The 26,139-nt window shown below is 65.0% G+C and overlaps 3 protein-coding genes and 1 long non-coding RNA gene across 13 annotated transcripts; 1 reads left to right on the forward strand and 3 right to left on the reverse strand.

Annotated features, from left to right (window-relative positions):
• Positions 1 to 214: 214 nt before the first annotated feature.
• On the reverse strand, positions 215 to 18,623 carry TSPAN4 (tetraspanin 4). Of its 5 annotated transcripts, none has more exons than XM_072970569.1 (8): positions 18,490 to 18,623; positions 10,777 to 10,856; positions 3,575 to 3,766; positions 2,461 to 2,535; positions 1,513 to 1,614; positions 1,298 to 1,429; positions 1,121 to 1,204; positions 215 to 730 (listed from the first exon to the last, which is right to left on the reverse strand). In XM_072970569.1, the coding sequence occupies exons 2-8, from the start codon at positions 10,837 to 10,839 to the stop codon at positions 662 to 664; spliced, it is 717 nt and encodes a 238-aa protein (XP_072826670.1). In that variant the 5' UTR covers positions 10,840 to 10,856; positions 18,490 to 18,623; the 3' UTR covers positions 215 to 661. The 5 variants fall into 5 exon arrangements, with proteins under 5 accessions (XP_072826670.1, XP_015107495.1, XP_072826672.1 ...); XM_015252009.3 differs by lacking the exon at positions 18,490 to 18,623 and adding an exon at positions 17,153 to 17,272; XM_072970571.1 differs by lacking the exon at positions 18,490 to 18,623 and adding an exon at positions 16,736 to 16,950.
• Positions 8,532 to 10,766, reverse strand: LOC140698861 (uncharacterized). The gene is made up of 2 exons (XR_012076878.1): positions 9,467 to 10,766; positions 8,532 to 8,853 (listed from the first exon to the last, which is right to left on the reverse strand). It is a non-coding gene; the product is annotated as an uncharacterized lncRNA (long non-coding RNA).
• Positions 18,624 to 18,700: 77 nt separating the features above from the next.
• On the forward strand, positions 18,701 to 20,071 carry POLR2L (RNA polymerase II, I and III subunit L). The gene is made up of 2 exons (XM_031675176.2): positions 18,701 to 18,859; positions 19,818 to 20,071. Exons 1-2 carry the CDS (start codon positions 18,765 to 18,767, stop codon positions 19,924 to 19,926), a joined length of 204 nt encoding a protein of 67 aa, XP_031531036.1. The 5' UTR covers positions 18,701 to 18,764; the 3' UTR covers positions 19,927 to 20,071.
• Positions 20,072 to 21,195: 1,124 nt separating this feature from the next.
• On the reverse strand, positions 21,196 to 26,025 carry CD151 (CD151 molecule (Raph blood group)). Of its 6 annotated transcripts, none has more exons than XM_072970576.1 (9): positions 25,880 to 26,025; positions 24,882 to 25,090; positions 24,017 to 24,127; positions 23,717 to 23,908; positions 23,240 to 23,314; positions 22,563 to 22,667; positions 22,314 to 22,472; positions 22,120 to 22,206; positions 21,196 to 22,033 (listed from the first exon to the last, which is right to left on the reverse strand). In XM_072970576.1, the coding sequence occupies exons 3-9, from the start codon at positions 24,098 to 24,100 to the stop codon at positions 21,974 to 21,976; spliced, it is 762 nt and encodes a 253-aa protein (XP_072826677.1). In that variant the 5' UTR covers positions 24,101 to 24,127; positions 24,882 to 25,090; positions 25,880 to 26,025; the 3' UTR covers positions 21,196 to 21,973. The 6 variants fall into 6 exon arrangements, with proteins under 6 accessions (XP_072826677.1, XP_072826675.1, XP_072826680.1 ...); XM_072970574.1 differs by having other exon boundaries at positions 24,017 to 24,131; XM_072970579.1 differs by having other exon boundaries at positions 24,882 to 24,938; positions 25,880 to 26,013.
• Between the last annotated feature and the right edge of the window lie 114 nt (positions 26,026 to 26,139).

Raw genomic sequence — 26,139 nt, forward strand, 5'->3', positions numbered from 1 at the left:
CCCCAAGGCGGGGGAGTGGGATGTCAGGGAGGCTCAGGGCTCCTCTCTGACTGCTTGGATTCCTCTCACTAAGGTTTTCCTGCCGTCCTCTGCGGGCACAGGAGCCCCCGTCCGTCCAGCCCGGGCAGCTCCCCAGGCCCACCCACGTCCAGGACCCCCACTCCAGGCACCAGGCCCGTAACAGGGGTCTGGGCAGTGACAGACACGGGTCGGGGGCTGCTGCCCACATACTTTATTAAGATGCACCCAGAGCCTACCCTGGCCCCGCTGTGGAATGTGGATGGCGGGGCTGTGGCCCCGCCTCGAGCACCAGGACCAGCGGTCAGCCCTCACCTCCCACCCCAACCCGTGCATGGCCCCAACCGCCTGCCCTGGACAGGGTTTGTTGGGGAAAACACTACTCTGGTGAATACTTGGGTGTAAAAAGTGCCAGAAGCCCCTCCCGACCCCAGCCCCAGGCCAGGACTCGGCCACCCCATCCAGCATCACGTTCACAGGCCTGGCTAGGAGTCCTGGGGGGGGTCTGGCTGCCTGCTGCTCCCCTCCTGATGCCCAAGCTGGTGAGAAGTCCTGCAACGGGAGAGGCAGGTGGGGACGTGGTCCTCTCCCCAGTGGGCAACATCCTTTGGCAGCGAAGCAGGGATGGCAGGCAGCACGCAGCCTACGCACGGTAGGTGTCCGCCTTCACCACCTGGCAGTACATGGTCATGGCGAAGGTCAGCCCCAGGATCTGTGGGGACAGGTGGCAGCTGGGCAGGGCTGCTCCAGGGATGACAGCCCAGAGAGGTCCTGCTGCAGTAGGCACCCTGACCCCACCCCATTGCCTGGATGGCCTGTAACCCTAGGGCTCAGCCCAGACCCCTTCCCCTCAGGTTTGGCCACCCACCCTGGCCTCCACGGGTGGCGTCAGGGCCCAGGGGCCTGGCCCCAGCAGCCGCTCTCTGCCCGTTAGTCCAACTGCAATCAGCACCTTTGGTGCTGTCCGCCCGCTCTGGCTGCAACCCCCGTCTGCACCCCGGAGATGGGTTTCCCTGATGCTGCCACATTCAGGACTTGCCATGGGGAAGAAGGCGGGGGCTGGGGTGGGTCCAGCGGTTCTGGTGGCAGCCCCACCCCCTACCTGCACCAGAGCTGTGCACAGTCCGAAGACACCCACGGCCAGCAGGTTCTCCTGGAGCCACATCTTCACCGTCTCGTAACAGGGCTGGAGGAAAAGTAGGCGTCACAGGGGGCTGCGAGGCCGGCGCTCCACCCTCAAGTCCCCGGGGCCAGAGCCGGGGGAAGGGCACAGCCTCACCGCTTTCCACCAGGTGCCGGGCGCGTGCAGCCCGCAGCTCTCGCTGAACTCCAAACAGCAGGAGTCAGGCACGCGCGTGGCGTTGTAGACCTCGAACCAGTCGGTGTAGTTGGAGACCCCGCAGCAGCGGAACTGCGGAAGAAGTGCGGGCTGGGACTGTCCCCTGGCCGCGCCCTGGCACCGCCCACGCCCGGCACTGCCACGCCCCGACTCACGTCTGTCTGGATGATGCTCCAGGCGTTGGTGAGGCCCACGTTGCCCGGGGTGCCGTATAGGTGCAGGCCCCTCTTCAGGTCCCGCTGCGCGTACCTGTCGATCTGCAGGACAGCGGGGCCACCCTGCAGCCAGCTCCACCTACCTCGTCCAGACCCCACCTCTGCCCAGGCCCCCACCCCGTGCCTTCTGTCCCCCTTCCTGGAGTCACCCCCTCCCAGAAGCCCTCAGCAGGCTCAGGCCTTTGCCCCTTGGTCTCCCTGGGCCACCCGTGGTGCTGAGCCCGGGGTTCGAGTCAGACACATCAGCACGACCTCCGTCAGTTATGTTCAGAGGGAGACAGTACAGAAACCCTCAGCTGCGTCTGCCCACACCCGTCAGGACCCGCACGTCTCCCCGCTGTCGGCCAAGAGGGCCGAGGTCCTCGTTCCTAAGACCATCCTCCAGGAAAGGAACCAGGCTCCTTGGAGAAATGGCCGAGTCCAGGGCTGGGGCAGGGACTCCCCAGAGAGGAGGTGCACCCCCTTCAGTGCACCTCCACTCAGGAGCAAGTGAGCGCTCCTCGCCACCAAAACTAAGACAGACGAGCAAGAAAAACAGTCCTGGAGTGTGTAACTCAGAATATTGTAAATGAGCCCTCACTGGTATAAGTAATGAAATAAATCCATGGGGGATAGATTTTCCCCATCCAACTGATACACAGCTGAAGTCAGCAGGAGCAGGGGGCTGAGCCTGGGGGCCACCTGGGAGCTCACACTGCTCTGCCCTCCAGGGCCCCAGCGTTTCCCTCCAGGCCCGGCCTCCAATGGTTGCGGTTAAAATTAGATGCACGGCCGGGTCCCATTGTTGGTCCACGCCGTGCTAGGGCCCCTGCCCCCTCGTCGCCTGTGCACCGTGGCCCTCATGGTGGTGAGGATGGAGCCCCCACACCCGAAGTGGGGGAGCCGCACCTTGTCAGTGTAGGCGAAGAAGAGGATGGCGACGGTGGCCTCCAGCAGGAACACCAGCAGCAGCAGCACGAAGAACTGCGGGCGAGGACCCGGCGGCCTCAGCGACCCAGCCCCCAGCTGCCCCCAGAGGGTGGGGCGCGAGCCTCAGCCCGAGCCCCCAATCCAGGTCTGCAGGCCCCACTCGTGCTGCCCCACCTCCCTCGGAGCCCTCCAGTCTCTGTGCCAGGGGCTGTCGGGTCTTGCCCGGCCTCTGGGCACAGCCTCACGTCTTCGAGCACACACGTGTGCTCCGGACCCGTGTCCTTGTGCTGGGCGGGCAGGTGCAGCGATGCCCAAGGGGGCCCCTGCAGGGAGTGGGTCTGACTGCAGTGACCCCCAACCCCCAGGTCCCATCCCTCAGGACAGCCAGGGGTGGCCACTGCCCACTCAGGCAGGAACAAGTTAGAGAAGCCCCCACCTGTGACCGCACAGTGGCCCACTGGGTGGTGGTACCTCAAGTCACAGCCTTGACCTCAGCCCAGGTGCCCTGGCCGGGCTGAGCAGTGGAGCACTAGCCTCTGACCTCCAAGTCACCCCGTGGGAAAGGTCAGGGTTGGGGGCCTCAGCTCCACCCCTACCCGCCGCCCTGAAGGGAACATCTGGGGCATATACTGGACACGTTGGGTAGCTGCACAGACAGGGGACGCACCCTCTGGGAGGCCCCTCCCCAGCAAGGGCTCCTCAGACAGAGGCCCCAGATGAAGCAGGTGATTTCAGGCTTGAGTCAGCCGCCAGAGGCCGCTGCCAGGCATACTAATAGGCATAGCCTGGCCCAGGGGTCCTTTATCCTTCTCCTGTGATTTATGTTCCCCAGGATGGAAACATCCTGCCTGTAAATCCACCTCCGAAGCTGAGGCGAGGGCTGGGAGCTCTGAACAGAGGGTCCTGGGGAGCCAAGAGGGCAGGGGCAGGAGCCGGGAGGGGTCATGGGAGAGGTGGTGTCAGAGAGCATGGGCCCGGTACCGGCTGAAGGGGCCCTGCCTGGCATGCGTGTGGGTGTGCGGGCACCTGTGTGTCTGTGTCCTGTGAAGGGGGGCCCCGCCCGGCCCGGCCCCAGCGCCCCGCCCTGACTCACAGTGAGCAGGAGGCATCTGTTCTCCTTGATGGCCCCGATGCAGCCCACAAAGCCAATGGCCATCACAAAGGTGCCGGTGACAATGAGCAGGTTGGCGGCCGACAGGGACGGGAAGGAGGAGGACAGGGTGGCGAAGTTCCCCTGCGTGGCGGCCAGCCAGATGCCAACGCCCAGGATGCCGCAGCCTCCCAGCTGGGACCCAGGCGGGGAGAGAGGGACGGCAGAGTAGCAGGTGAGCGTCCCGCCACGTCCCGGGCGGCCCCCCCGAACTCCCCGTCTTGTCCCGTCACCCCGGCTGGGCCCCCACACGCCCTCCCCTAACCATCCCTTCTGAAGTGCAGCCCCCACGTGCCCTTGCCACCACCTCTCCTTCACCACTGCAGCTTTTATTGAGCTCCATAATTGCTTGTTACTACAAAAATCAATTAAAATGAGGAAGGGGAGAAGGCCAGGCGGTGGTGAATCCAAGGCGGGCTCTCGGCCTTCCGTGAGGAAGGGATGCCCACCTCCTAGGGGTGGGGAGCAGGGTGGAGCCAGGGCAGCTGAGGGGCTGCGGCTCTGGCCCCCCAGGACTCTGAGGTCTCTGAGTCATCCCGAGATAAAACGGGAGAAGGTGTCCAGGGCACAGGCTAGGGGCAGGCAGCTCCCTACAAATGCTAGCCGGTTCTGGGTCCTGAGGCAACCCAGGCTTTGAGAGACCAGCTGGAGGCGGATGGCTGACAGGCTCGGGGGAGGCCAGGCAGCCCTGGGGGCTCCACACCACTCGCCGACTGGACAGGACATGGGGCCCTGCACCCCCGGGGCCCAGAAGCCTCCTTGAGGCTGGCCTGGACCCTGGTAGATACCCCATGACTTAGGCAGGCCTGATGGGCCCTGAAACCCCTGCCTAAGGAGGGCTTCTCCCTCCGCACATGTACTCACTCGCCCTGCCCACACCAGCAGTTCAGCCCTGGCTGCAGGGGTAGGGGTGGGGGCCGCTGCTCCACTCTCACTAAGTCCCTGGGGAGCACACATGCATTAAGCCAGGCTGGCGGAAGACTGCAGTTACGGGGTGGGGGCGGTACAGCTCCCAGCCCAAGAGCAGGAGCAGCCTCAGGATCCCAGGGGTGTGGGCAGGCACCAGGGGCTCTGGCCCAAGTCTGCTGCTGGTGTCCGAGGTCCCTCTCGGCCTTGCCCAGGGCTGGCTGAGGTGGACAGGAGAGCTCCAGGCTAGAATGCCCACACCTACCCCATGGGGGGCCAGTTAGCTCAGCTCCTCTCCGTCCCCCACCTTATCCCTCCTTGTGCTGTCCACAAAACACGAGAGCTTCTGTCTAAAAATTATACGCCACACCTGTTCTGGCTGCTGCTGGCTGAGGCTGCGCCAGGCCCCCCACGGAGGCTCCTGCCCTGGCCTGTTCATCCTGCCCGTCTGAGCCCCTCCCCGGGGCAAAGCAGGGTAGGGGCCTGCGGGTCCGTGAAGGGCGTGGGGGGCGCGTGTGCCTGGTGTGTGCCAGAGTGTGAAAGCCAGGGGCCAGCCAGGGCACTGACAGCAGGCGATGTGCCAGGAGGGTCCGTCCTCACCAGAGCTGGGCTTGGCACAGCCCCAGGACAGGGCACGTGTGTGCTGCCAGGAGACGTGTGTGCCCCCACCTGTGGGGTGGCGTTACCCCCTGTGGGGCAGGCCCCACCCGTGGTGCCAGGGACAGCGCTGTCCACAGTGCTGACTGCAGGCATGGCCGCCAAGAGGGAGCAAGGCTGGGCCACCAGTGCCTCTGGACACCCCATGTCCGCCCAGGGGGTGTGGACCATGGGGCATAAAAGAGGCTGGGACAGGCGCTGGCTTATTCAGCCCTCTCCCCACCAACCTGCAGGTGAGAAACCAGGAGCCAAGGGGCTGTCCCAGGTCTCATGGGATCTCCAAGGATGCTGGGAAAGGCTGGCGCTGGGAGCCATCCTGGGAGGGTTACATCTCCAGGTTACATCTAGGCTGGGGCCACGGTGGGGTGGGTGGGGCTGCCCCTGAGCAGCGGGAAGATGCTGGTGCAGCGGGGAGAACTGTTACTTAAAACCCCAACAGCCTGCCCATCTGGCTCTGCCTTCAAGGACAGAGGCGGATGGCTCCTTTCAGCAGGAAAGTGAGCCCCTCTGAGCTCCCTCGCCCCGTGGGGATGCACGGAAGTGCACAGGGAGGACACTGCAGGCGGAGTGGCTGTAGGGGTCGGGGGGCCTGGAGGGGCCGGGCCCCACCCCCAGCCCTGGTGGAAACATTTCTTTATTTAACACTCCAGGAAACACACTCACCTCCACCCCGAAGTGGCAGGAGAGACATCCACTGGCTGTCACCCAGGTGCGTGCCATGACACACTGGGACGCGGCACACAGCCCAGGCTGTCAGACGCCCTTAAGCATCACACAGTGTCACCCACCACACGGACACACGTCACAGACATGCCCCAAACCCCCCAGGCCCCGCCACTTTCAGGCACATCCACACAGACGTGCTGAGATGCGCACATGGTTAACACAATTATCCGTAGTTTTGAAGACGTTTCTGTGTACGCAGCTTTTAAAACATTTTGGCAAGAAAATTACAGCCTCCAAGTACAGGAGAAAGTGGGCCACGTTAGACGGCACGTCAACGCAGGACAAGCAGGGTCGAGGTCTCTCCCAGGACAGGTGGCCAGGGCATCAGCAGTGGGGGGCCGGGGGGCCGGGGTCCCACCCCACCCTGATGATGCCTACCCTGCACCTCCCCAGCCCCACTCATCACTGCCTGGGCCAGACAGAAGCCCAGGTGGGGCCAAGAAGAAGACCTCGACCCCACGACAGCCTGGGAGAGGAGCCAGCCCCCTCACTGGGGTCTCCCACCCTAGTCCCACAGTCAGCTGTGGCCTGTCTCCCTGGCACACACCTTGAGGGCACACCCTGTCCTCCACTGCCCTCGCCTGCCCCCAGCCCCAGCCCAGCACCTGGCGCGTGTTCCTCACTTCCTGACATCTCTTTCCTTGCCCAGGTATTTTTCAGGTTGGCCTAGGGCAGGTGGGGACCACTAGGCTAGTGATGCTGTCCCCCTCCAGGCCCATGGCAGGTGGATGCCAGCCGGTGCTCTACTGCTGCCCCTCCGGCCACATGGCTCAGTGTGGCAGATGGCCGGGCAGCTGGCCATGTCCTTGCAAGGGGGTGGAGGGCTGCGTGCCCACAGGGGCCAAGCTTGTGTCCAGCAGCCCAGCACCCGGCAGCCAACGCAGCCTCAGGGTGGGGCTAGGCACTGTGGGCAACACCCCACTCCCAGCCAAGAGCAGGCACGGGGGCAGGGAGGGGGCCCATGGTCACGAAGCTCATGCACGGCAGAATGTGTCCCCTGCACCAGAAACCAGGTCTGCCCTGCACAGGGGCTGGGGAACTGAACGGGGGACAGGGCCTAGGGTGGGGGGTGGGGCTGGGACCCCGGCCCCCTCTGCCCACTCAGGCCTTCTGGCCTCTGCACTGCTCCCTGTCCCCTCTCTGCCCCAGACAGAACTCCCACCCTGCCTGCAGCTCTCTCTGCCTCCGCTTTGTGTCTGGAAGGTTCTGCCCATACAGAGGCCATGACTCTCCCCTCACCCTCCCTCCCAGCAGGTTGACACAGGGGCCCCACGGAGCCCGTCTGGGTCACTGGGTGGACAGGCCAAACACGGCCACCCAGGACTGCACCAGAGCCAGCCGGAGCCCACAGCCCCCTGACCAGCCCCTGCCACCCCCAACCCATCCGGGGAGCCACCAACCTCCTAATAGGAGTTGATTATTGGGAAATGGACTGTTTCTCTGCCATCCGCACTGCAGCAGGGCAACGGCTGGGCACGGTGGGAGGGGAACAGGGGAGGGGTCCCAGTGCTGCCACCACAGAGGGGTTACATCCCCAGGCCCCAGAGTCCCCATCTGTCCAGTCAGCCAGCTGCTGGCCCCAAGGACAGAACTCATGCAGAACAGCTGTCCTGTGGCATCCTGACCCCTGCCTGGACCAGGGTGGTCAGGGACCCCCCTCCCTTCACAGCTGCCCACCCACCCTGGCTCATCCAAATTCAGGAGGACCTGGGCTGCATGGCTAGGGCTGGGCATGGCACCTGGCAACAGGAGAGCCCCAGAAGTACCCTCACCGTTTCTGAACCCAGCCTTGCCTCCACCCAGGACCATCCCCAGACCAACCAGACTACATCTGGGGCTGCGGTAACTGTCCCTGGGGGAGCCCTGAACACCTGACCCAGAGCAAGGAAGGGGCAGGGAGGCGCCTCCCTCCTCTGCCCAACCCCGGCCGCTTCCCAGGGGCTGCTCAGCCCCTGGCCCTCACTCCTGGGCCCCGCACAGAGCCCTAATCACCAGCATGGGGCTCCCAGGAGACACCCTGCCCCAGGGACCCTGGCCCTAAGCTGCTGACCCCCTGTGCACACCTCAGAGAAGGGAGGCTGCACCCCCAGGGGGGCTGCCCCTTGCCTGTGAGGGCCCGTCCGCTGCAGGATGGCAGGTGCAGTTCTGGGAGTTGGCCACTCTGAGCTCGGAGAGACCCCAGCGCCGGCCCCTCTGGGCCTCTCCTCCCCCAGTGACCCTGCCACCCGCCTGCGCCCTCCTGGCTCCCCTTCTCAGGGCACCCCAGCTCCAAGCACTGGTGACAACAAGCAGGCCTGGTTCCTCCCGAGATGGGTCCATGACCCACCGGCCACCCAGGAACGGGCAGAGCAACCCTGGGACAGATGGGTACTGACATTTCCCAGCCCCACTGGGACCCAAGGCTGGAGGCCTCAGCCCTGCCCTCAGGACTCCAGCCAGGAGCCCCCAGGGAGACCTGTCCAACAGAGCACGAGGAGTCAATTATGGCCAGAGCCGGCCCATCCCTGGAGGGTGGAGTCAGGACTGACACAGGTGAGGGGGAGAGGGTCTCCAGCCCACTGGCTCCCCCACCACCACCTCGGAGCCCATGGTGAACCTTTCATGACTCGAATCAAATGTCCTAAAATTTATTTTGGTGATGGTTGCACAACTCTGTGAATAGCACTGAACTGCACATTTCAAATGGGTTAATTGTGTGGTATGTGAATAAATACCACATAAATTTCAATAACGGGGTTACTTAAAAAACACAGTGGGGAGGCTGAGGCAGGACACTCTCGGGGAGAAATGGAGTTGGGGGCAAAAACTACCACTCCTGTGGGGGCCCAGTGCCCCCAGGCAGCAAAGGAGCCAGCGTCCCTGGGAAGGCATGTTCTAGCCGCCACCCTGTTGCCTGCAGCCTTGGTCCCCAGCAGGAAGGGCTCAGCTGGCACCTGCACAGGGACAAAGCAGGGTGAGTGTCGCGCCCAGCCTGCAGCCATTCTCCCCACCCCTGGCCTCAGCACATCTCCCATGGGTCCACTTTCTGACTGCCAGGCCTCTGCACTCCCCTGACATGAAGCTGGGGCGTGGAGGGGCCAAGGCTGGTACAGGGGCCCGGTTGGCTTGGCTGGGAAATTTAATTGGATAATGAAAGAGAATTGGATTTTCTCCTCAGGGGAGAGTCCCAGAGGGCTTCCTGACTTTTCTTCCCTAGGCTGAGGACGGCATCCACAATGGGGATCAGTGGAGCGTGTCCACCCTGCAGCTGGCAGGGGGCTCCTGCGGGTGCACAGGGCAAAGACAGCCCATTGGGGTGGGCTTCTCTCAGAGCACAGGCCACGTTGAGGGACCCCTTCTCCTCCATGCAAGCAGAGGTCACTGAGGAGGGAAGGGAAGGGGAGAAGCAGGTGCTGCCACCACGTAGGACCATCCCTCACACCCTCAGCCCATTCCCCTGTCACTCTGCCACAAACACGGCTCACCTCCCTCACACCCATGGCTGCCAGCTCTGGTCACACTGTCACCTGCAGCCTTCTCCTGTCACACTGCCAAGGGCATGCTTACCCTGCCAGCCGCTCAGTGCTAACCACACTGGTGCCCCTACGTTTGGTCAACGTCCCCCACCAAGAGAAGACAGTCCCCTCTTCTCATGCCTGGGCAGAGCTCCAGCTGCACACCGCCTCTGCTGCTGGCTCTTGGCCTCCCGCGTACCCCTCCACTCTGGCCTGGGGCCTGCCCCTCCCAGGAGCCCCCTGCAGAGAAGAAAACCTGCGGGTGACCCCTTCTGGAGACGGGCATCAGGGCAGGAGCCTCCCAGGCTGGCCACCCCTCCCAGGGACACCCCCCCTTAACAAACTGAGGAGAGGAAAGCCAGCGCCCAGGATGGAAGGGAGGTGCAGAAAGGCAGACGGGCTTTCTGAGCATTTGGCCTTAACTGGACCTCATGCAAATGAGCTTACAAATGACAGCCTTCTTCTGGGGCCCAGAGCCCAGGCAGGAGCTAAAGCCACACCCCCTTACTCCCAGTTGTGGAAGGAGGGTCCGATCACGAATTAACAACTGAGCAGGGAGTGTGACCTTGGCATCATGTCTCCACCAACCTTCTCCCAGCGCGACCAGTGGAGCCAAGTGTGACACCTGCCCCAGCCCCAGCCCAGCACCCTCTCTGCCCTTACGGGACCGGGTGGACCCTCTGTTCTCAATCTTGCAGGGAGGGGACAACCCTGCAGCGCCAACACCTCTGACCCTGAACACAGGCACCTCATCTGAGCAAACCCAACCCAACTCTGCAAAAGTTATGGATGCCCCCCCCACGTTGGATGAGGCAGCACAGGCCAGCCCCCTCTCCTGCTGGCCCACCATCCTGCTCAGGCTCGGGCCCAACCAGCGCAATCACCCACACACCCTCCTCTCCCGCCCCACCGCGCTCCCCTCCTCAGCCCCTCCCTAAGTGTGGTCCCTGGGGCCCGGTAGGCCAGTCTGCTGAGGAGGGGAGGCAAGAAGAGACGAGCACTGCAGCCACGAAGAGGGAGGAAGGGGACGGAGGGAAGGCACCCGCGGCCCCGCGCACCGACAGGGACTTAAACCCGGCAGAGGCCAGGCGCGGGGCCTGAGGCGATCCTGCGGCAGGTGCGGGACGCGCCTGGTCTCAGGAAGAGACGGAGCAGGGAGAGGATGCGGGGCGGCCGCCCAGAGTGCAGAGGCCGGGGCGGACCCCAGAGGTACCGGAAACCCTCCCCAGGGGCCGATCCAGCCCTGGCCCGCAGAGGGAGCGGCGACCCCCAGGCACGCCTCCCAGTCCACGTCCCGGGTGTCCCCCACGTACCCCTGCCGAAGCGGCGACCCCGGATCCCCGACATCCCGCGGCCACTCACCCAGAAGAGCAGGTTGAAGGCGAACATGAGGTACTTGACGCCCTGGAGGCAGCCGCGCGCCATGCTGCAGCGCTTCAGCTCTAGGAGGAAGATGAAGGAGAGGTCCAGGTAGAAGACCACGTACTTGTTACCCTTGGGCGACGTGTAGCGCGCCTGGGCCGCCTTGGGGCCGGGATTGGCGTGCAGGCCGAAGAAGGCGCCGCCGCGCGCGAAGCCCGGCTCCTTGCCCGGCGGCGACGGGCTGCGCCGGTACGTGGACTCGTCTGTGCTTGAGCGGCGCATCGCGCGGGGCCGCCGGGGCCGCCCCAGGCTCCGCGCCCCGGGCCGCGGTGGCACCGGGCGCGCCGCCCCTCTCGGACCCGCGGCGGGCCCCGGACACCTGCCCGCCCGCCGCAGCCCCGGCCGGGCCCGCCCCGCCCCGCCCCGCCCCGTGCCCGCCCGCTGGCCAATCCGCACCAGCCCCGCCCCCGCGAAGACCCCCGCCCCGGCCACCCCTCGCCGCGCCGCCTCGCAAATCCGACCGCGCCGCCCTGCGCGGGCCAATCGCAGCCCCGGGACGGCGCCCCCGCCCCCGGCCCTCCGCCCGCGCCGGCGCCCCTCGGCCTTCCACTTCCCCTGCCCGCCCAGCCCGGGAAGCGATGGCGGGGGCTGGGGGCTGAGGGCAGGGGCCCCAGGCAGCGCTCAGTCCCGGGCACGACGTCCCCGTCCTTGCCCCCAAGCTGGGCTCAGAGACCTCTGACCCACGCAAAATGCAAAGCATTATGCAAATGAGGGGTGACCCAGTTGCCGTCTGGTGGCGACTTGGGGCAGCTCCGGCCCAGACCTCTGGCCCAGATGAGGGAGCTCGGGGACTACAGCCGGAACACACAGCGGGTGCACACTCTCCGAGCAGCCCACCCTGTGCTGGACAAGGGCTGCGCCAGGACCCCGAAGCTTGCGCAGCTCACACGGGACAGGGGTCAGCCTGGGAGACAGACCCCATGCAAAGCTGGCGGCCCACCCCAGGCCCACTCAGCGCTCAACCCTGGCGGCACCCTGCTTCACCCAGCCAAGGGAGCATGGCTGGCTTCACTGGCACATGACATGTGCAGTCACACAGGACCCCTTCCTGGTTTTGATGCTCTGCAGCCACTGTCTTGAAATTCTCCATAATTTTTGACCAAGGGGCTCTGACTTTCATTTTGCACCAGCCCCTCCCAGACACATCCACACACTCAGCTGGATGTGGGTTCACACCAGGCTTGCGGATCACAGGTGGCACGCACACGTGTTGCTCCAAAGCCTCTTGTGCCGGGGGTGTGGTGTGCCCAAGGGCTGATGAGCAGAGACACGCACCAGGAACAGCCCAGAGGGGCAGGCACATGCACCACCACCACAGGTGCTGTACCCCCACAGCCCACCCCACTGGCGGGGACCCTAGAGTGTGCTGGGAAGACACCAGCATTTGTCCCAGATGCCCCCTCCCTGTCTGCCCTTTGCCTGCGGCCCAGGAGGGGTTGAGCTCCTCCTGTCTGCACAGACAGAAGAGCCAGGCCTGGGGGAGGGTGGCCACCACAGGCATAGATGAGCCCTGAGCCCTGGACTGGGTCTACCCTATCCCCAAGGCCGCCCATGGACAGCGTCCATCCCATTGGATGGTCCCAGAAATGGAGGGAAGGACTCACCCAAGGTCCGCAGAACTCAGAGGGGAGAGGAGTGGGAGGAATGGGGATGGGGAGATGGTGCAAGGAAGGAAAAGAAATGGGGGGACAAGGAGGAGGAGGGAGGGGGACCCATCAGTGGTGCTGACAAAGTGATAGATTGAAACTAAGTGGTGCCTGCGGTGGCAAGTCTGGGAGATGTCTGCTGGGCGGGGGGCCCAGTGAGGTCTGGCAGCCCTGCTGTGCTCTGAGGACCACTGCCCCAGGCCTGTGCTGCCGGAGGGCTCTGAGGAGAACTGCAGCTCAAGCCCCAGGGGCAGTGTCTTTATGCTGTCCTCTCTGAGCTGAGCTGGTTCTGGCTAGCAGGGAGTAGGAACAGGAGAACCCCAGTGTCCCTACCCTGCCCAAACTGGGGGCCTGCCAAGGCTTCCCAGGTCCTTCTATCCTTCCTCCCCCAAGGATTCTTTGGTGTGCCTGGGCTCCTGGAATGGGACACAACAGTGACCACACACCAGGGGCCCGGTGGAGAAGCAGGCCTTGGAAGCCCCCATCCAGGCCCTGCAGAGACCACTGTCTGCAGCTCTGCCCAGGGAGCAAGTGGCTGCCGGTGACCCCTGGAGACTCTGGGGATCCCCAGCAGCCTCCAGCCACCATTCCCTTGGCCCAACTCAGCCAGCCCCACACGCCCAAGCCAGGGATGGACACTCGGGGCCCCAAGAGTCCCAGCACATGAGAGGGTGTGTGCTCTGTGCACACTTGTGGGAACAGGCAGGCTAAGGAGGACGGAAGGGCATGTCTATCTCCCCAGCCTGGCTCCCAGGGCAGGGCCTCCGAGGACCAGGGTGGGGCCACCCACCTGGGGAGCCGTGGGCTCGGCCCTCCACTCCTTCATCACACTGGAGCTCAGGGCGGGGTGGGGAAGGGGAAGTCTGGCCTGGGTTCCCACACTGGGCCCAGCACCCAGGACCCCCCCTTCCCCACCTCACTCAGCCAATAGCATTCCTACAGCCCCTAAAACTCCTGCTAACCCCTGTCCCGTCTCTAAACCCTGCACCCATCACTCAGGTGAGCAGGTGAGACTGAGCTGAGATTAAACCAGAAAACTCAACCAAGGGTCCCGGGGCCAGTTGGAGCGAGGACAGGAGTACATCCAGGCTGCCAGGTGGAGCGCTTCCCAGCCAGCCCCAGGGACCCTGTCCCCACAGTCAAGCCTTTCCTTCAGCAGGTGGGACCCCAGTGAGACACACTGAGGAGGTGACGTCTGGTTGGCTCAGCCCCGGTTTGTCCCAGGACCAGGAGGGTGGCCAGCCATCAAGGCCCTCGGGCTGGGTGTGGGTGAGACCAGAAGGCAGCCCAGTGCTGCGTCCCTGCCCCGCCAGGCCGGGACGTACCTGGGCTGGCCACAGGAAAGAGGGCAGGCTGTGCCCAGTGCCCCTGGAGGCTGGGCAGCCAGCAGGCAAGCTGGAGCTCCCTGTAGGAACGACTGCAGAATGGAGGCTCTCCAAGGGGATGAGGAACAGCCCTCCACTCAGGACCAGGTCCCTCCCGCGGCAGGGGGGCAGCTGGGGGGCAGCTAGGGGTGTGCTCAGACCTGCGGGCTGCACCCCCACCCACCCTTCGCATGGCCTTCCAAGACGCCCAGGGAGACACCCGGCTGCTCAAGTGGGGACGTGCAACCAGAGAACACACACGTCCAGAGACAAGGACACACACACAGGCTGAGGGCCGTCCCAGTCCCAGGCGGTCCTGGGCCCCGGAGACTAGCCTGCAGTGTCCCCCTCCCCCACGACATCCTCCTGGGCTCATCTGGGGCTAGCAGACAGACACGCCAAGCCACAGGCCTAAGCTCTCCCCAGGAGCCAGCCAGTGATGACTCACGAGGCCCACTGATCTGCCGTTAGTGCTCACGGGGGTCCTCCCCTGAGAGCCAGGGATTGTGGGGAGGGGTCCCAAGCTCACATAGGAGTTGCGACAGCATCCTGGCCACGCATGCACACTTCACCCCTCAGACCAGGGCTCCTGGCAGCCTGGGGGGTGGGGCAGCCGGTCTTCCCAGCAGCCCAAGGGCAAGGAGGGGCAGCAGAGGCTCAGACGCCACACTGGCACGTGCCCATCTCCTCATGTTCATCCCCTCAGGGGCAGCCCACTGCCAGCCGGTCCACTCAGACCCACACCTGGGACAGACGTGAAGCCACTGAGCCGGTCGAGGCCCCGACAACCCGAGACCTAGCCCCTCTGAAACCCCAGTGCACCTACCACACAGGGAGAGCAGTCGCTGTGCCCAGGGATGAAGCATCCACGGAGGGCTTTCAGGCCCAGCGAAGTATGAAGGGTGGGAGGGACACGCCCCATGTTCTTTGACAGACCGGGAGCTGAGGGGCCCAAAGCCCACAGCAACACTGCTGAAGCTAAAAACCATGCATCCATCCAGGCCTAAGGCTGCGTCTGTGCACCCTACCCCCCAGGACCTGGGCATCAGGGGATGGGGCCACCCCAGTCAGGCCCTAAAGGGCAGCTCCAGCAGCACCTGGCATGGCCCACAACCCTCCTGGGCCCCCACATGTGAGGAGGACCTGTGGCCAACACCACTACCTGGCCACATTCCCAACCCAACCCCCAAGGCAGCCCCTGGACCCTCCATGAATGATCCCGGCACCTTCTGGTCCCCACCATGCCTCTCCATGAATCCAGGGCCCCCACCCCCATCTCAGACAACTCAGACACAACCGTGCAGTCAGGGAATGGGAGCAGGGCCGGACAGGACCAGGGGTGGCTCGCTCCCCAACCCAGGCCCAGCCTCCTCTTCCAGGAAGCCTCCCTGCCCCATTCCCTGCTCTGGGCTTCCTTTGAGCTCAGAGTGGGACAGGCCTGCGTCTCCCAGTACAGCACACACAGCAGGCAGCAGGAATAGGGCTGAACGAGAACACCAAGACACCCCTCCCACAGCCTGCCAGCCCAGGCCTGGGCCTTCTAGACACTCCAGGACCCTGGGGTGGGGGCCCTGGGGCAGCATGAGCCACACAGAGGCCGTGGGCACCTACCCGGCTAGATCAAGGTCCCACTCGAAGAAGGACCTCCCCAAACACCGAAGCAGGGCTTGCCCACGGCAGACTCGGAGGCCTGGGGCAGACCTGCGGTTCTCAGCAGGGCAGCGGCAGGGGCCTGGCCTGGGAGCATGCACCCCAGTGGGGGCAGCTCAGGGTGGAGAGCGGAGCCGGCCCGCCCACCCAGGCCCCCAGCTCTGAGGCGGCTTTGAGGAGCCAGGAGGGCCCCGCCAAGACAAACAGGCCTGTGGTGTCAGCCTTCCTGCTGCTGCTTCAGCCCTCCGTAGGCCCCCACCCTGGGGGAGGGGCAGGCAAACCCCCAGGCTGGCACACCCTCCCTGGGAGGAGCCACATCCCCTAGCCCAAACTGGAGCCTCCGGGGCTGGGAGACACCCCCTCCAGGGGTGGAGGCCCCAGTCTGTTCCTGGGCCCCCTGGGTCCCACCCCAAACTCAGGGCCTTCCCCCACCACCCTCTCCTTCCACCCACCACAGGCCCTGGGAGCACCCTTCTCAGGTGCCCACCAGGTATGTTCCCCAACCTCAGCCCCGACACCCACCCCCACCCCTGGGCTGCCCAGACCCCTCCAGAGCAGCGCCCTCAGGAAGCCCAGTGCGGCCCAGGCGTGTCCAGGGGTCTCTATGTTAGGGCCAGTTCAGCTTCAAGCACACCGGCAAACCACCACACCCAACTCCCCAGCCCCTGGGGCTGGGAGGGCTCCCGTGGGAGTAGCAGATGGGCAGCCCCTCTGCCCCTGGGGCGGCATCCGGGTGCCCTGCATCACCCCTGTGTGAGCATAAGCCTACCCATAGCAATCAGGGCCAGGGGCTGAGCCCGGGACCCCAGGCCCACGTAGCCCCAATTGGACCCTCCAGCTGGGCAGCTTCTGGTTCCACCCACACTTTCGGGCGGTGAAGCGGTGAAGCGGTGAAGCGGAGGCTGGGACCCAGGCCGAGGGGGTGGGTCAGCCGACTCCCAGGCAGGGTTCTCCCTGGGCTCAGCCTGTTTCCAGAACACTCAGGGCCAGAGGGTCCCAGCAGCTGAAACTTCAATCGCTAATTGCCCCTTGTCCCCTGCCTGCCCTGAAGTGACCCTTCTCGAGCAGGAAGCAGGGCTCACGGGTTTCAGACCACGTGTGAGCACAGCCCTCCCTCCCCTGCCCACACTCCCCTCCACCCTCACCCTTACCCATGCTCTGGTCCCTGGGGCCTCCCTCCTGCCCCTGCCCACCCTGAGGAGAGCCTGCCCATACCCTGGCCTGCTCCCCCCAACACACCTAGCAGGACATGGCCACTCAGGGCTGGCCGGGCAGGAGGGCAGGGCTGATCTCTGAGGCTCCCCTGTCCTCTGGTCTAGCTGGCTGGGACTGAGCCAGGGCAGAGTGGAGACGGAGGACCAAGTGCACATGAGCGTTGGGGCCCTGCACACTGCTCCCCGCAGCCTCCCCCTGGAAATCAGGGAGCTGGAGAGGAGGAGGCCGCCACCGCTTCCACCCCCAAATCCACACAGAGCTCTCAGAATTCCAGGAATGTCAATTTGGCACTCCGTCCCCTCCCTCTCTGGGAGTAAACAACTACGGGGCAGGAGCTGGGCGAGGCAGCCTCTCCTCCAGGAAGCCTTCTGCCCCAGCTTCCCCCGTGCTCCCAGAGGCCCACCCAGATGACATCCCAGATCCCTCCCCCGTCTCCCTCACCTCCACAGACGCAGCAGCCTCTACAGCTGAGCCTGGCTATGACCCCAGGCCCCTATGACTCAAGGTCCCTTTCCCGCCTCTCTGGCTGGGGACAGGATGTGCGTCCAGTCAGCCTGGGAAGGGGGGCAGGGCAGGGAAGTGGCCTCCAGCTCGTGGCTCCGCACGTGGCAGGATGGGGGATGGCAAACACCACTGGGGAGGCCATCCAGGGCCCAGGCAAAGGTGGGGGCTCAAACTTCAGGCAGGCAGCAGCTCTGGTCAGCCTCTCCATCTCCCGCCTGGACCTCCATCTCCTTGCCTCTCAACTAAGGCCAGGGTCCATCATCTACCCTGAGAGGGCAGTTAGTTGATGCCTGGGACCCAAGACAGGCCCCACCCACCCCAAAGTGAGATCCAGACTCCTCAGGCCAGCGAACTGCCCAAAGCCTGCATAGGTGCCTAAGTCACAGGTGCCACTGTGCGACACATCCACCCTCCCCAGTCCAAAGCTTATCTCCTCCAGGGAGCCTTCCCTGCTTCTCACTGTATACAGCCCTCTCCACTACCCCTAGCCATAGGATCAGGGGCTTCACCCCACCTCTTTTCCAGAGACACAGATTCCCCTCCCTTTAAATCCTTCATGGCTCCTGCCCCATCACCTCCTCCAGCTCCAGGTACAGCCTGCAGGCCTCTGCCCAAGGGTTCCCTTTGCCAGGATCTGTCCTGCTCTCACACACACTCGGGATCTCTCTTCAAGGTTCAGCTTGAAAGACACCTCTTCCACGACTATCCCGGTTCTCAGAGGTCCGACCTCCCAGATCGCAGGCGACCCACCCAGCACCGCCTGGCCTGGGACGGGTGCAGCCAGCCCCATCCCGCACCCCTCGAAGCCCTGTCCCCGGGAAGAAGGCAGGAGGGACAGGCGCGAAGCCGATCGCAACGCTGCTGGGGGGCTGGAGCCGCCCGCTGAGCCCACCACCGCGCCAGTCACTCCCACCGCGCCCTCCCGGCTTCAGGGATACAGGCAACTACAGACCCAGGACCATTACTGTGCGGGCGACTGGGCGGTGGCGCCCCCGAGGGTCCTCCCAACAGCGCAGAGACCCCTCGGGCGCCCGCCGTCAGGGGCTCCGGGTGGGGAGACCCCTTTCCCGGTCTGTCCCCAGCCGGCCCCTCTCCGCGCCCGCCACGGGGTCGCCGCGCCCCTAGCCCGTCCCGCAACTTGTTGCTGCGACTCGGCTCGGACTCGGCGCTCGGGGTCGGAAATCCGCGCGGGCTCGGCTCGGGCCTGGGCCGGATCCCGGCTCGGGCGCGCGGGTAGCGGGACCCCGGCCGCATCCCCTCCGCGGGCGCGGTACCTGCGCGCGCCTTCAGCCCGCCAAGCAGCTGTCAGTCAAGGAGGCACGAGAAACGCGAACGCCGCCGCCGAGCCCTTTAGGCCTCGCCCGGACGCCGTAGGTCGGGATGTACTAAAGCGGCGAGCGGGGGATGCCGACAGCGCCGGCACGGGAGGTGGCGGCTGGGGCGGGCCGGGCACCCCCCGCTCCGTGGGCGCGCCCGGGGCGGAGCCGGCGCCGCCGGCGGAAGCGCCGCGGGATCGAGGAGCTGATCGGCTGACTGCTCCGGTACCGCCATGATCATCCCTGTGCGCTGTTTCACGTGCGGCAAGATTGTCGGCAACAAGTGGGAGGCCTACCTGGGGCTGCTGCAGGCCGAGTACACCGAGGGGTGAGACGCTGGGCCGGCGGGGAGGGGGCTCTAGTGCGGTCGGGAAGCGCTCCCCAGGCCGCGAGCCTGCGGGTCGTGGTGTGGGGGAAGGTTCCCGGACTTCGGTCGGGGCCGGCGTCTCGGCCCGGGGATCAGCGGTCCGGGCCTGCGGGGCCGGCGCAGGAGCTTTCAGTCCTGGAGTTTTCCATCCCTGTTCTCCAGACCTGCCCTCGGGGAAGCGTTGCCGCCGCTCTTCCCCCGCGGCCCCGCAGTTAGTTGGGCGAGAGGAGGGGAGTTGGGCATCAAGCCGCTGGTGTCTGGCGGCTTCTAGGTGTCGTGACGAGTCCCGGCGCCTCTCTACGGCAAATGAGCCCCCAGCCGCCTCTGCCCATCTGCTCAGTAACTTCTTTTCCCTGCCGTTAGGCCCAACCCCGTGTCCTGCAGACTCACTGGTTTCTTTAGGACGAGCTTTCTGACTCCATAGTCCTCATCACCAGGCTGCTGTTGGGGGTCCCATTTCTGTGCTTGCCCCTTAGCGCTGCAGTCATCACTATGCCTTTTCTGCATCTCTGCCCCCCGACTAGAGTCTGACCTCTGGGCCCTGGGGGCGAGCCACAGGCTCCACTTGCACGTTGTTGGATGAGAGGGGAAGCCATGGATGGGCTGAGGATTTGCAGCGGGCTCTGAGGAGGCTGCTGGAATAACTGAAGCGCGAGTGAATGTGGCAGCCTACACGGGACCCCTCCCTGGAATGCCAGGGGCAGGGGCTGTCCGCCGGCCTCCCCTTTCCCAGGCTGCTGCCTCTGCACACTGGAGGCCTGGGAGGTGACTGGGGCTGCGTCTGTGGGAAATGAGAGACACGGGGAGCAGAGCTGAGGGAAGGTCAGCCGGGGGTGGGGGGAGGCAGTTCGCTCTGGCCTGGGCAAGGCCCTCCGTCTGCCAGGACGGCCGGGCAGCAGCCAGCTCTCCCCGCCCGCAGGGATGCCCTGGATGCGCTGGGCCTGAAGCGCTACTGCTGCCGCCGCATGCTGCTGGCCCACGTGGACCTGATCGAGAAGCTGCTCAACTACGCACCCCTGGAGAAGTAATGTGGGCCCAACAGACAGCATCCTGCCCACAGCTCGTCCCCCCTGGTGTGGGGACCTGGAAGCCATGCCTGCCCACAGCCCTGTCAGCTTGCATCTCCCTCTCTGGAAAGAACCATCCGATAAAGGTTTTTGAGGGCTACCTGGAGGTCCTAAGAGTTGGCCTAGCTTTGTTCCTGTGTCCTGCCTTGTGCGTGAGGCCAGCGGAGGTGATTTCGGCCCTCACTGCCCAGGAGGAGGGAGAAATATGCACAGGGCCCCCATCCACACAGCCATGCTCTGCCAGGCTAGCTTTCCTGTGGAGGCTGCACTCAGCCCCACGAAAAGCATAGACTGTGAGTGGTTGGGTTGTGGGCCAAGGGCTGATGGCATCCCCACATCAGTGCTCTGGGTGCTCCGTAAGCTGAGGACAGAGGTCCTTACATCCTCTCCCCCAGGATCTAAATCTAAAGAACCAGATTCTCTGAGCCCTGAACAGAGTGCCTGCTGTGGTTACAGGGGCCCCTCTGGAGGGCACTGCTGTCAGAAGCTTCCAGGCTCTGCCGGAGCCCAGCAGGCCTCTCCCCTCCACAGCGAGCAAGTGCTGCACAACCTCCACAGGCTGCCTGTAGACCCCGCCGTGGGCTGCAGGTGCCCAGAGGAGGGGCTGGATGAGCTCCCACTGTCCCAGGCATTAACACTCCATGCGAAGAAGTGGCCAGAAGCTGCCTTGCAGCAGGGATGGGAGGGGTGAGGCAGGCCCACTCCCTCCAGCAGGCAGAGGGTATCTTGCTCAGGGCCGGCCCAGATGCCTGAAGTGGTCCTCTGACCACAGATGAGGAAACCGGTTCAAGGGGAAGATGGAGTCTGCCTGTGATGGCCCCTCTGGGCCCAGCACTAGCATGTGTCCTTCCGGACCCCAACTCACTCTTGAAACACCTCCACTCCCCTCCCCCACCTCTCTTCTACCTTCTCCTGCACTTGGTCCCTGCACAGTGGCCAGAAGGACCTCTGGAACCACAAGCGGCCTGAGCCACTTGAGGTCCACGTCCACTTCCTCCGTGGGGCCTTGGCCATACCCGTCACTGGGTCCACGGACAGCCAGGGCTCTGCACCAGAGCCTGTGCTCATCCCTGCCACTGGCCTCCTTCCCTTGCATCCCCAGCTCTCAGCTCACGCCTGGGCCTCTGCACTTCTTTTCTGTGGCACGACGTGGGTAGTCCTGTCCACCCTGCAAGACATGAAGGCCTTGAGGACCAGAACCATCTCCATCATTAACGTAGAGTTCCCCGATCGGGTCCACAGGCGTTTATTGAGCACCCAGTACACAGCAGGAGCAGTCCTAGGCGTGGTCAGACAGCAGTGAATAAAGCCCACAGAGCTGCCTCCAGGGAAGGGGAGACAACAGTGACCTGGGAGAGGGCTCTTGCTTGGCTTCCCCAGAGGGGTGGAGGTGGCTTAACCAGAGGCCCCCAATACCTGGGGGCTCTGGGGGTGGGCACATGGGGCGCCTCACCTGCCGCTGCCTGCCATCCCCCTACACCGACTCTCACCAGCCCTGCCCTTCCTGGTGCTGCCCATGACCACTATCCAGGGGACAGGGAGCACCCTGGGTGGGCCAGCCATTTCTGTCCATCAAACTGGTCCCTCTAACTGAATACGCATCCGGGAGCAACCCAAGGACCCAGGATCCCACCCCAAAGGAGGTGGCCTCAGCGAAGGGGGGCTTTATTATCAGAACTCAATCCCCACATCCCATCAGCTCCACCCACCCCGGCAGGCAGACAGGCAGACAGGCAGACAGGAGGAGCCCTGCCTCAGGCCTTAGGACTTTGGTGTGCAGCTAAAGGCACTTGAAGCTCCCTCTGGGACTGGGGGTCCCCAGAGGTCTTGGTGATGGCACGGCGGCGGGGGCCCAGGCGTGAGGACAAGATCTCCCTGCCAAAGTGGGAGGGGAAGGGGCCGCATCCCGGGCCCGCGGCTCCCCGGCCAGCCGCCCGGAGCGTCAGCTCAGTAGTCTACGCATCAGTGAGAAGCAGCAGCACGGCGAGGCCGGCGGCCCGCGGACAGGTCAGTAGTGCTCCAGCTTCAGACTCTTGTAGAGGCAGCATGTGAAGATCATGCCGAACACCTGAGCCACAGAGCCAGCGTGAGCGGCCCTGGCTGCCAGCCACCAGCCAGCCACTGGTCCCCAGGCCGCCCTGCCCACACCCGCACCTGCACGCAGGCGATGCCGATGCCCACAGCTCCGATGATCCTCAGGTGCTCCTGGATGAAGGTCTCCAGCTTGGTGATGCAGCCGCCCTGGCCAGGGATGGGAGTGTGCTGAAGGCAAGGAGAGTCCTCCAGGCCCCTCAGGGGCTGTGGCCACACCAGCACCCCCACACCTCAGGCAGCCCCCACCAGCCTACCTCCACCTTATAGATGTTGGAGGCATGGTCCCGCCGCCCGCAGCCGGCCACCACCGTCTTGCAGCAGCTGTCAGGGACCACGCGGCCGCCTGCCTTGCCTGAACGGATCCACTCACTGTCCCGCCAGTCCTGCGAGTGGTTGCTGCCACAGCAGTGAAACTGCGGCAAGAACATGGCCCAGGCTGAGCCCCAACCCCAGGCACCCCCGCAGCTGGGGCCCCTGCAGAGGCCCCCACACTGCCCACCCACCTCCTGCTGCAGCTTGTCCACAGCGCTGGTTACGCCCTCATGGCCCTCCTGGTGGTACCGCTTGGTCATGGTGTCCTTCAGGTTCTCCTTGAGTTCTGCGTTCAGCTGGGGTGAGGTGGTGACAGCATCACCCACAAAGTCGAAGGCTCTCAGAGGTGGGGCAGGATGGGGGTGGATACAGACAGGGGAGAGGCGCAGGAGGGCCCCGCGCAGAGCTGGGGTCAGATGCTGGCTGGGGTGGACAATCCTGGGGGATCAGGTGGGCTGGGAGGGTCACCCAGAAGGCCATGGAAACCTGCCTCCCCCACGGGCCCCCAAGTGGGGAGCTTGGGTGCTGCAGACAAGCTGTCCATCCCTGTAGCCCAACCTCCCTGTGACCCAGCCCCCACCTCCAGGGTCAGCTCTGGAGTGCATGGAGTCCTGTGTGCATATGCTAGTCCCTGTCTGTGCACATCTTTGTCCTTTCCAGTCCACGTGTGTGTGTGTCTCTAGACACAAGTGTCCATTTCTTGGGTGTGCATGCCCTGTGTGAGTTTATGTCCCAGTGTGTGGGTGTCTGTGTCCTTGTGTGCATGTACGTGTGTCATCTGCCTGCACATGTCCATCTCTGCGTGTGCGTGTCCCTGTGTGTGTCCCTGCACGTCCAGGTCCCCACGTGGTCTGTCCGAGCCCCGCACCTGCTGGTAGTAGACATAGGCCAGGACTCCAGCAATGATCTCCAGCAGGAAGATGATGAAGAGCAGGATGAAATACTGGGGGGAGAGGTGGGGATGCCGTGAGGTGGGGTGGGACCCAGACATCCCCATTCCATGAGGACTCCTAGCAACCAGGCATAACAGAGTAGAACCACCTCCCTCAGCTCCCAAGTGGCCACAGAGTGAGGGCTCTAGGCAGCAGGCAAGGGCTGGGGAACTGCCACACCCACAGTGCTATCTTTCAGGTGTCTTCCTTGGCTGGCCCAGCTGGGATGTGCGGACTCCCAAGGCTGGGTAGGTGGGAAGGGATACCCCCCAAGTGAGCACAGCAGAGGCTGTCCTGCAAAGTCATGCTCAACCATGTCAGGGGCCCAGAGCCAGCCCCAGGCAGCCTGGCATGGAGCCCCAGTGGGTACCCTCCTGACCCCCCAACCTCTGTGCTGGCCACACCCTGCTGACCAGACGCAGCAGGTTCCTCCGCTCCTTGAAGGTGGCGCAGCAGCCCAGAACACCGGTCACCATGACGACAACACCCGCCACCACCAGGATGTAGGCTGTGGCCAGGTACGTCCCCGAGGCCAGCAAGCTGATGTAGTCGCTCTTGAGGGCCAGCGTCCAGACACCCACTGCCATCACGGCCAGACCAGCCAGCTGCAGGCAGTGCACACCAGTCACCATGTCTGGCCCCAGGGCAGAGAGACAGGGCTGACCCCAGGCCAGGCAACTTTCGAGGTCGGGGGAGGGGTGCCTGTTCCTCACCCAGAAGCAGCAGTTGAAGGTGAAGAGCAGGTATTTGAGGCAGACAGTGCCGCACGTCATGGTCTTCTCGCTGAACTCACCCATCCTAGCGGCAGGGAGGTGGGGCAGGGCCTGCCTGGGAGAACCACCAGCCACCAGTGAGGATGGAGGGAGGGGACACAAGTGTCCAGGCCAGCCCCAGGCTGGGTCCTGCCCTAGACAGGGGCTCTGAGACAGTGTCCATGGGAACCAGGACATTTCCTGGGAGGGCAGCTCAAGAGCCCCCAGTCCTCCCGTAGTGAGGGCAGACCCCTGGCGCCCAGAGCCCAGCTAAAGGACAGAGGGCCTGGCTTCCCTGCCCAGAGCCCAGCAGTGGGAGCATGAAGGACCCACAGCCATCGGCGGCTGACTCACCTCTGCTGGCAGCCAGGGTAGGAAGCCCCAGCAGGCACCTCCGAGTGAGCTCATGCAGGCTCCCCACCCCACCCAGCATTCCCCGGACCCCATGTCACGAGCTGGCAGGAACCTACCGGCTGCTGGAGGGGACTGACCTGCCCCTTTCTAACCTAGTCCTGCGGCCTCAGGGGAAAGGAAAGGTGCGAGGCAGATGGAGCTGCGGGCTTTCAGTGCTGCCCTCATCCCTGGAACCCGGACAGCCACACCGACCCCAGGGATAAGTGCAGCTCCAGGCAGTGCTCCTCCCCCGAGACACCTATTCGAGGCACCCTGTTCTCCTCCCCTGCCCACTCTGTTCCGGGGTGTCTGCACTGGGGAGAGTGGGAGGAGGGCTGTGGGGCACAGACAGCGGCTGAGCACCAGGGCCATATTTCCAGACAGGCAAAGAGCCAACAGAGCTGGACTCTGACCCACCCTACCCTACACTCACCTGGCTAGGGGGGCTGCTCTGTAAGGCAGATGGACAGACGTTCCTGAGAAGGCTCCGCTAGAAGAGCAGGGACAGGTCGCAGGTCTGACTCAACCCAGATGGGCGGGATCCTGCCACCCCTCTCTGTGGCCCACCCAGGCAGTGGACCGGAGCTGGGCTTCCAGAGCAGGCTGAGAGGGGAGCGGCCAGGCTGCGTATTTTGGTCTGGGCTAGGGAGAGGCAGGGCAGGGCAGAGGATATTTCTGGACAGTCCGACCCTGGGAGGGACCACGCGCCTCCTCCATGCACCCCACTCTGGCCTCAGCACCAGAACTGTCACTGCCCCTTCCCCCACCGAGCAACAGTAGCAGCAACCTGGGAAGAAAAGAAGGCGCAGACCCCTACCACAGAGCTGCGGGGTGCGGGAGCCTGCTCTGAGGCCCTAGGCCTTCTGGGGAGGCTGCTCCCAGACACAGATCCGGCCCCCACGGCCCGCCCACCGGAGGCCGGCCGAGGAGGGGCTGCTCTTTCCGGGAGTATCTGGTGGAGACGATCCTCCCGGGAAAGGGCCGGCCAAAAATAGTTCCTGCGGCCTGGGACAGAGCTGTCCCGCCCCCAGCCCCCGCCGCTCAACAGGGCCCGTCGGCGGCCCGCGCCCCAAGGCGGGGGACTCCGCGCTCCGCTCCAGCCAGGCCCGGTGAGGAATTCGCGCGTCACCGCGATGAAGTCACCGCGGCCGCCGCCGCCCCCCACGCCCGGGCGCAGCACACGGACCGCCCACTTGCACCGGGCGGAGGGAAGGGGACCAGTGTCCACGCACAGCGAGTGCGGTGCTCAGGTGGAACCGCTGGCCCGAGGGGGCCGCCAGGCCTGATCGAGGACCCGGGAGGCGCCTTGCCCTCGCTCTGTGGACCCTCCGCGCGCCCCGCCTCCCGGCGCCCTTCTCCCTCCGGAAACGGCCAGCAGGGCCGCGGGGCGCGCAGCTTTTCCCGGTCGGCCGGGCCAGGCGGCGCACTCACCAGCCACGCGTTGGAGTCGGGCCGTCGGCGGCGGCGGCGGCTCCGAGCGCGGAGAATGCGCGGCCGGCCGCGAGGCTGCGAGCGAGACGCGCCGGGACGCCCAGGGCCCCGCCCCAGCCCCGCAGGCCCCGCCCACGGCCGCCGACGCCCGGCAGGTCTGAGCAAAGCTCGACGCGCGCGCGCGCGCGCGCTCAAGCCGGTGGGACACCGCCTTGTGCAGGCGCTGGGGTCCACCCGAGGCTGCCGAGGCCGGGAGAGTT

This window comes from Vicugna pacos, chromosome 10 (assembly GCF_048564905.1).
Source record: "Vicugna pacos chromosome 10, VicPac4, whole genome shotgun sequence".
Lineage (NCBI taxonomy): Eukaryota > Metazoa > Chordata > Mammalia > Artiodactyla > Camelidae > Vicugna > Vicugna pacos.

Coding starts and splice junctions, on each gene's coding strand:
- TSPAN4 (XM_072970569.1), bottom strand. CDS start 10,839: ATGGCGCGCGGCTGCCTCCAGGGCGTCAAGTACCTCATGTTCGCCTTC. Junction 3,767..10,776: donor CCTTCAACCTGCTCTTCTGG/GTGAGTGGCCGC, acceptor CCTGGGTCCCAG/CTGGGAGGCTGCGGCATCCT. Junction 1,615..2,460: donor TCTTCGCCTACACTGACAAG/GTGCGGCTCCCC, acceptor GCTGTCCTGCAG/ATCGACAGGTACGCGCAGCG.
- POLR2L (XM_031675176.2), top strand. CDS start 18,765: ATGATCATCCCTGTGCGCTGTTTCACGTGCGGCAAGATTGTCGGCAAC. Junction 18,860..19,817: donor CAGGCCGAGTACACCGAGGG/GTGAGACGCTGG, acceptor CCCCGCCCGCAG/GGATGCCCTGGATGCGCTGG.
- CD151 (XM_072970576.1), bottom strand. CDS start 24,100: ATGGGTGAGTTCAGCGAGAAGACCATGACGTGCGGCACTGTCTGCCTC. Junction 22,668..23,239: donor CCTATGTCTACTACCAGCAG/GTGCGGGGCTCG, acceptor ACCTCACCCCAG/CTGAACGCAGAACTCAAGGA. Junction 22,207..22,313: donor CCAACATCTATAAGGTGGAG/GTAGGCTGGTGG, acceptor ATCCCTGGCCAG/GGCGGCTGCATCACCAAGCT.